Below are 9,619 nucleotides of genomic sequence, written 5' to 3'. Positions count from 1 at the left end.
ATGGGCTATTAACTATTTATTGTAATTAAATAACATTTTTTTGCAAAAAATCAAATCGCCCAGGACCTAGCGCCATTTAATTAATAATTGTATCTACTTACTAGAGTCTGTTTTGTCGTTTTTGAAAAAAATATTTCGGCTTGTGATATAATTATGTGAAACACCAATAAAATAATTATGAAAGATTTTATATCGTTATTCATTTTTGAATTTGAACTTGTTTTTTGATTTTCAACAATAAAATCTACAAAAAAAATACGTAAATATATTAGTCATATAATATAGTTCACGCGAAAAACTTGATATTTACGTACGTCGATTATACACGAATCCATATAAAATGATCAGAACGATTATGGAACAATAGCTAAAAAAAATGTACAAACACTAACTAAATAGTTCACGCGAAACAAATATTTAAGTACGTAAGTCGTCGTTTAAATTTTAAACACGAATATAATATGCAAATTATTAGAGCGATTATGATTTATGAGGCAATAATAGCTAAGATGTACGATCACTAACTAAATAAGATATGCTTTTTTAAAATTTATCTGGCTAGGTTACCATGATATAATATTATTTTTAGCCAGTATAATATCCGCATCTTTAAGTTTATAGCGTTTTCGATTTGACGCACTTTTTGTGTTTTGGCAAAAATGCCTCAATTTTCAAAAAATATACATCTTAAACATGATAGGATTCATTATAATTATTTTTATTTTAATATATTAATGGAAATAATATATTTGTTAAATGATGTCTGATCTAATTCATTATCCGTTATTTTTAACATTTATAAAAGTTATGGGTTGCATTTATTCAATTTTAAAATAAGTGGCTATTCACTCTTAACTAGTCATCACGTTGAGTTAAAAGACCCAGTGTTGGTTAAGTTACTTTTAAAAAGTAATTAAGTTACTTTACTTGTTATTCAAATAAAATTGTAATGAAATTACTTTATTTTTCAAATAGAAAAGTAACTATAGAAATACACTACCTACCTATAAAGTTTATAAAAAATAACATGTATTAATGTTCTAAATAGATAATAGGTACATTATACAAATATATTTTTTTAATAAGAGAGGTATGATGTTAAACACAATTTTATTCAATAAATCTCTAGGTTATATACTATAGTTTTATAAGTTTTTAAGCATTTACTTTAATTTTCGAGGAAAACATGACAACTATTTGATTTGATAATGATTCTGCTATATTGACTAACATTTGTATATTACTGGTAATAATATACCCAATTATTATATCTACTAATGTAGTTCTTATCCCATCGTTTAATTTTTGATTTTTCCTATAATAATCAAGTATCAAATTTCCTTGTGGAGAGGAGTTCAATATTTCATCTATTTTTGTTATGCTAGGTAATTTTGACTGCCACGATAAGGATTTTTCATAAGTTAGTTGTGTCTTTTGATTTGTATAATTTTTTAAAGAAATATTTTCATTTCTATTTATATTGTTTTGCCCTATTTCAAGTTCATGCAGAAATACAATTAAGATCCCTAGCGGGAATTTTTCTAGCAACTTATTAGCATCCTCTGATTTCATATAAGTAAAAGCTTTTAAATCAATTAAATTATCTAAACAAAGCCATAAATTAATATATGTGCAAGAGAATAAAATAAATTAATACTTAGATTTGGTTATATTTATTCTTACCAATACATGTTTGATACACACACCCCATATACCATGTATCCAATAAATTTTTCAATGTAATTAAATCTTCAATAGGATATTTAAATCCTTCTACTAATGGAATATTAACACTTATTAAATTATCATTATTTAGAAAATAATTAATTGTCTCTTCCATATTAGTTATATCCTAAAATAATAAATAAGTAGGTATTTGTTTAAATGGCACAAATTGTTACATGTTGTAATTTACAAAACTAATTGTTTCTGAGGTAACATTTACTGGTGGAACAAAATTATTAAGAGTGTCATTATTACTACTGTAAGCCATTATTTCTGAAAATAAATAGATACTACACACTTATATTAAATATTAATACAATAAATTCTTAAATAAAAAATTAAATAAAATAACAAAAATAAATTTATACTAATGTTTGATAAACATATGTTTGGTTCCTACTTAAAGAAATTTTAATAATACTCTTTTAATCCAAGCATCTTTTTACCATTTGCCATCTTTGTAACATTAATGGATGGGCCACTAAAATCAAAAACGCTATAAATAGAAAAATTATTCAATTCATTTTTATTTTCATTTACTACAAAGGATTCATAATGGGGATCAAATTTTTCAAATAATATTTGTTCCCCTAAAATAAAAACTGTATCATCATTATTTCCAATAACAATTATTTTAGTTATTTTAAACAGATTCATTTCACTTAAAAATTTGGTTAAAAAATAACCTTCCTTAAAACCAATTCCATTAAACTCTAAGTCATTGTAACATGAATACTTAGATGGACATAAATTAAATGTCTTACTTATCAACACTATATATTTAGTTTGTACTTTATGTTTTTCTTTAAATATAATTTTTGACTTTATAGGTTGTAATAATAGATGGGCAAATTTTAATTGAAATTGATTTGCTAGAGTTAAGGTAATATTTTTTCGGGATGTTGTTGATTTGGCATACATTTTCATTTCTTTATGTTTCCCTTCAAATCGAAAGCACCAATAGAATCGAGGGGGCCCTGAATATTCTATAATAGTTGGGTAATGTACTAAGAAATGATGTTTTGGTTTTAGGGTGTCATTAAAAAGTATATTATATTGATTGTTATGTTTTGATAATAATTGTTTAAGATATCTTATTATATCTGCATTAAAAGTATATGATAACAAAATATCAATCATTTTGAGCAATATTAAAAAAAATGACCAAACTTCGTCATGTTCTGGCACCAAATCTTCTACCATAAGCGGAAAAAAATCTATAAATGTCATTACTTCCCTAGCAGACATTTTCAAATGGTAATTATTCAAATGATTAATTGAAATTTTAGGAGAGATGTTACAGATCTCTATTGGGCCATAGTTAAAATTTGATTTTCGATCATTCAATGTGTCTAAAGTAAATAGTTTAGCTCTGTTGATATAATATTATTAATATTTAATTATATGACACATATCATAATGACAAACACCCTCATACAAATCATGCATAATATCCACACAAAAGTTTTGAGTTACATGAAAACTTTGAATTTTATTTAATATTGATTCTTTGTAAATTCCTGATTCAGAAAAACTTTGGGTTTCAATGTCTATATTATAATTATCAATATTTCGCATTCAACTTATGTTTTCTTCATACATTTGTTTAGACCTTAATTTATCGACTTTACAAAAACGACAAAAATAATTAGCAAAAAAAGACTTACTAAATTCTAAGATACTATTCATACCTAAATTGTCACCTAGTACTATGCCTAGAACAAAGTGAACACGGAAACTGCCACATTCAGTAACTATATCCAAGCCATCGTTTTTTAACAAGTTAATTTCGTAAATTAAAGTTTGCAAACAGAGATCAATTCCAAATTCTTTTAAAGATTTAATAAGAGCGGCTAAAAATATATTTGAAAGTTTTGAACGATTTTCTGCAAGAGGAAAGCTGTAATAAATTGTTGAGATTTGTTTATACATAGCATGTGAACTTGAGGGATTATTGATTTCAGCATCATCAATATAAATAAAAAAAAGAAATTAATATTTTGTCACTACTATGTTTAGATAATTCCAATTTCCAAAGTTTACCTTGAACAAAATTAGTTATGTTATTGCCATTACTTAGTTATAATTTTTTAAGTTCATTTAATTGATTTTTAAAATTTTCACCATGCTCAAAATATTTTTGAAACCGAAGTTTTAATGGCAATAGAGCACCCTTTGTTTGTTTTTCATCTTACACAGTTTCACCCAAGTGTTGAACAGGACATATTTCATTATGAATAGTAAATTGTTTTACTTCAGATATAAGATTATTTGCAACTAATATTTTAATAAAATATATTCTGAAGTACGAAATTGAAAAGGGTTGGACATAGCTGTTAAAATATGATTAAATTTTGACAAAGATAATGGTTCTTTTACTTCAGCTTTATCAACATTCTTTAATATAGAGACCATTGGTGTAAGTAAACTTTGTACTATACCAGATTGAATATTGCTCACATCTTTTTTGGTAAAATTATTATTATTATGTAATCCAACAATAAATTCCACAGCAGATTTATAAAATGAATTAATAGCTACATTAATATAAAATTGTTCTTCGACCATAGTGGTAGTATTTGCAGCTTGATATTGCAAAAAGGTTGGTTCAATAATACTTGTATCTAGAGGTAATGGCAAAGCTTCAAAGTGTGATGGGTTATTAAGTTCAATTTCATAAGAAATATGTTTAATAATCATATGTCTTTTAAAAGACCCTAACCACTGAAATGTTTGTGTGCAGTTTTCTTCGCCACATTTATAAGTACTATCAGATTTAAGAAAATGGAAAATTTTAAAATGTGTAACTAATGCTTTCCAATTGTGAATATTCGCTTGGCACATATAACAAATCATTTTATTTCGTATAATTTAAATATATGTATAGGTACTTACCTTATGATTTAAAATATAAGTTTAGATTTCAGATTACAATACTAAAAACATGAAAATAATAATATAAACTAAAACATCTAAAACACGTAATCAGTACGTAATAATTGTACTAACGCAAGTCGTAACGACCAAATAATAAAAATGTCAAAAACTATTATTCTGTGGCTTTCAGCAGGCTGCAAAGAGTTCGGGTATTGTATTATTGTCTTATTAACAATTTTTTATCATATGGAAAAGATATTTTCTTTTGCTTATAAAAAATCAGTCTATATATAGTTTATTAATAGACGCGGAACGATAACTCGTACGTAATTTTGTATCAGATTCTAATTGTTGTTTTAAATTAATGATTTGATATTATTATTATCAATTGAACAAATATTTTTGTTTCTGTAAAAAAATGTTGTCGAGGTGACAATTTGAGGATTATTAACAGCTAACAATATCATCTTGTTAATAATACTAATGGTTTTTTTTTTCAGTGTAGGGAATTAATTCCCCATATCCCCCCCGTGAGAACGCCCATGGGTCATAGGATATTGTATAATACATGTATAATGTATTTATTACAGGGGTGGATCTAGAGGGGGGTGATCGGGGCGATCAAGCTTAAGTTTTTAACGTAATTACTTCATAAGGTTCATTATTCGCATTTCGTAAGACATCGCATAGATATCATGTGTACTCTTTAAAAATCGCCCCCTTCGTTATCTTGGCCTAGATCCACCCTTAATTTATTAGTTATTATCTATGTATTATAAGTACCTATTTAAAGTAATAATTATAATAGTAACATTTATATCAGTTATTATTATAGTCTGTTATGCTCATCTCTCTGATGCATTATCAATGGTAAATGGTAATGCATAGAGCATAATATGTCTGTAGTCATAGCCTATTTAAAGTATATATATATATTATATTATGTGGACTACGTTGTGTACGTAGTACATAGTATATATATACTTGTATAAATAAATTTTATAATTTTAAATCTAAAATTGAAAATTATGCATTGTTATAGTAAATTGTTTTATCAACGTTTGTATTATTTTTATTAAGATAGTTGATAAGTTGAAATTATTTCGAATTTTTTATTCTTTTACTAGCTGGCTGCATCTATAATCAATATGTATCAATATGGCTGTAATAGGGAATTTCTAAATGTCTGAATAGTAGTAATTTAATAATAATTCATAAAAATAAATAAAATATAATACATTTATAAGGCATTCATTGAATAGCCTATTTAATATTTTCTCAAGATGGGTCTATACAAATTCAACAGTATACCTAATATATTATATAAATTAGTATATTAGATGATTTAGATGTAATTAATAATTATTTTCCCATGTCGCATAAGGCAATCAAATTATTTGCGTAAGTTCTTAATTAACAATAATTAAGTATCAAATTAGGAAATGCATTAACGCCATTAACTTGTTTTAATTTAGTAATTAGTATATATATATATTTTTTTAAATTATTATAGTCATTATTTATCGTAACCATAATTTACTGCCAATTATGAAGTCAGTAAAATTAAAATTATAATTTAAGCAATTGAATCATTAAATTATAAAAAAATGTTATCGAGACATTTGAGAAAACAATTAGGTATTTTAAATAGGTAAGTCTGAAGTCGTACAAGCAGATACTATTACCTATATTATATCTAATTATATAATAAAGTATTAAGTATTTAAAGAAATTACACAATTGTATGATGAGGAACACAAAAAATGGAAATAAAATAACACAACACCTAACCTATCGGCTACCAGAACACCTGAATACCCGATATTATAACGAATGTTGAATAGGCAGAGTTTACCCATAATATCGTGTCTGGATACTCAGCCACCGTCGTGTACAAAGTACAAACCGGCTCGGCCCACACATCCGAATCGGTGCGCGCGCCGGTCACACTGTGCCCGGGCTACGTTGTCGTCGGGGAATTTTTTTCTTTCACTGCCGTAACATAATACACCATTATACACATATGTATTGTTATTTATTATTATTTTTTCATTATCACCTTATCATGACCTGTTGATCGGGGTACCATACGCGAAACTTCGGGCCGTTTTATCGTTGTTATTATTATTGCTATTGTAAATTGTAATGTTATTGTCGGCGACCGTCTCGAATACAAATTCCGGCGGTTGTCGGTTATATTTAAAAACAAAAAAAAAGAAATCGTAGTTAGGTAAATAAAATTTTAGTCGTTTTAAAAATCTTACATCGCAATATTGTTTCGCGAGCTGTTCCGTGTTCCGTTCTAACCGTTCACCAGTGGGAATAAAATACAACTGTGACGTGTTTTCGCGTTGGGTATACAAATGTAACAGCCACTAGGCATACTCATGTGAACTATATGGTCAGAATATGGTGAGTGCATATTTGTCATATGATTCAACTGTGATACTGTTTTTGCGTCTTCACATAATCATGTTATTATCATAATGAGCAATGACTAATGGTGTAGTGTACTATTATGCTGATCGTTTCTCTGGTATTTAGCTCGCTGACGAAAATATGGCCGATGATTGTGCTGCGGATAATGAAGAACAGAGACCGGTTGCCGCTGCTGGTTCCTCTTATATGCTGGTGAGTACATTCAATTATTGTTCATGATGTAAACAGCAAGATTAACTATTAGTTATGTGTTGTTACCTACTTGTTATGTGTGTAGATGACTTATATTAGTCAGTTTTATACATTTATAGTATCTACGGTATGAAAAATAACAATTTAAATTTGTATTGCTATGATATATTTTCCATAATAATGTATCTTCTTCGTATAAATCTATAAAAAAACCCCTTCAATATAATTATAATATTACTTGTATTCTGGTGTTTTACCTTTCATACATATGTCACAACGATATTTAACTATTACTACCTCTATATACTATTAATTACTGAAGACTCACTAAATTTTTTTAACAATTATTGATAAATAAAAGAGTATTGATTTGTTTATCAATGTATAACATATATGTATTAATGACATATATTTATACATAATATAAGGTTAATATAATATGCCATAAAACATTTTGTATAACTATATTACTTTTTAATACTCATAGTAATTATTTATTTACTTTTATTGAATAATTAGTTTTAATAAATTTACTTATGAAGTATTAAAGATACATGATAACCGAGTATCAACACTTCTAGAACTAAAATAGTATTGTTTGAGGTAGGTACTGTTGAATTTTAAAATTTTTCATTTCATTGAAATAATAAAAATGTTATCACATGAATTTAAATATTATAGTTATTAAAAATGGATAAAATTTATATTATATTATTTGATGAGTATTTATTTTAATTCATAATATTTTTCATACATATAGAAGTCTTTTTAAAAAACAATTTGAGCGTATCATATCAATATAATCATATTGTATTGGTTAGAAATCTAATGTAAAAAAGTTAAATGTACTATTTTCGAGTGAAATGTTTAAATCCGTTTTCCATATTGAACCTGAACCTTAATATTTTTCTTTTTGAAAATCTTGATACTGTTGATTTATTTTTATTTTTTCTATTTTTTTTTATAACTATATTGCTTTTATATTATGCTATCTGATTTTTTAATGAAAACAAAATAATGTAAATACCAACATTGATTGCGAGGAGCGCAAAGATTATCACAGAGAAAAGACTAAAACAAACACTAATAAAATCCTTTTAACTTTTGAATTACATTTTTATTGAACTTTTTTTTATTTGAAGAATGGTTTAAGGAAAGGTACTTTAAAGCTAAATAAAGTTAAAGTATGATCTAATAAGTAAAAAACTTGAAATATTAAAAAAAAAAATGTTAACTACATTTGGGGTTCTTTTATTGATTTATTTTACCTATTAATTTATACACTTTAATAATTTTTATTTGACCTTGATATTCATTAAATTGTCCAAGAAAACATGCTAGCTATAAAAGTTATAAAAGTTCTTAAGCTGAGTAATGAGTAATGTATAACTTATATACAAGTATAAAGTCATTTTATTTGGTTTTAAAATTACTTTTTTATTTTTGTTATTTAAATACACTTGTTAAAAAAAAATCTTAATCATTTTTGGATAATTCAAACTCAGTACTTATGTTAAAATGAGTGCTTAACAGTTGTATTCAGTTTTATTAATTTTTAATTTTGTTATTTAACAGTGAAATGTTGTTTTTTATTCTTTAAATTACTTATTTATTATACATTTGATCTATGAGTCTAAAACAACATATTTAAAATATTAATTAATTAGGTAATCACAATCTAGGTTTATAAAACAGTTGTGAGTTTATATTAGAATTATTGAATGTTAAATGATATCATATAAAACTTAAATTCATTAGGTATACTTAATGAAATGATGTAATAGTATAGTATTTACATTTTATCAAAGATCTTTGAAAATAATGTAACTGAATCTAACTATTAAATTGTTTTATGTAATATTATAATACAATTATTTGGACAAATGTTAATATTAATATTTAATATTTATTTTAATTTTTAACATAAAAACATTAATTATTATTCATGATCACAGTTCTAAGATTAATTCAAGATTAATTTCAAGAACTATGATTCAATTTTGTTAAAATTAAAAAGATGACGAATCCCATTTATAACTCATGACGTTTTCATTTTAGTCAGTACGTGTTAATACTTTAGTCTTTGATAGCATGCCAGTATTTCTAGAAGTAGATTTCTAAAACTATATAAATCCAGTTACGTTTATAGTATTTGTCCCTCCTTTTTTTAATTAATTTGAAATTTAGTTTTTTGAATCATTTTAATGATAAGTTTTTCAGCGTAAATTTGGACGAAATTCAAGAATTTATTTTAAACGTGACATATTGTAAGCTTCCTTGATATTTATATACCTACTCAAGTTATGTAAAATATAAATGTTTTTGTATAAAATATTTTTAAAGTAGGTATAGTTGTTCTTAAAAAACATGAATTTTTAATCGAGCT

The 9,619-nt window shown here is 25.3% G+C and overlaps 1 protein-coding gene and 1 pseudogene across 1 annotated transcript in view; one reads left to right on the top strand and one right to left on the bottom strand.

Annotated features, from left to right (window-relative positions):
- Nucleotides 1–1,155: 1,155 nt before the first annotated feature.
- Nucleotides 1,156–4,581, bottom strand: LOC113555307 (annotated as a pseudogene).
- Nucleotides 4,582–6,680: 2,099 nt separating this feature from the next.
- LOC113550912 (protein sprint-like) overlaps nucleotides 6,681–9,619 on the top strand; it is an 85,401-nt gene continuing 82,462 nt past the window's right edge. The window contains 2 exon segments of the mRNA XM_026952867.1: nucleotides 6,681–7,014; nucleotides 7,147–7,233. Coding sequence (XP_026808668.1) covers nucleotides 7,012–7,014; nucleotides 7,147–7,233 — 90 coding nt within the window. The 5' untranslated portion in view covers nucleotides 6,681–7,011.

Source organism: Rhopalosiphum maidis, chromosome 2 (genome assembly GCF_003676215.2).
Source record: "Rhopalosiphum maidis isolate BTI-1 chromosome 2, ASM367621v3, whole genome shotgun sequence".
In the NCBI taxonomy this organism is placed as follows: domain Eukaryota; kingdom Metazoa; phylum Arthropoda; class Insecta; order Hemiptera; family Aphididae; genus Rhopalosiphum; species Rhopalosiphum maidis.
This window is presented reverse-complemented; position numbering and strand designations above follow the sequence as displayed.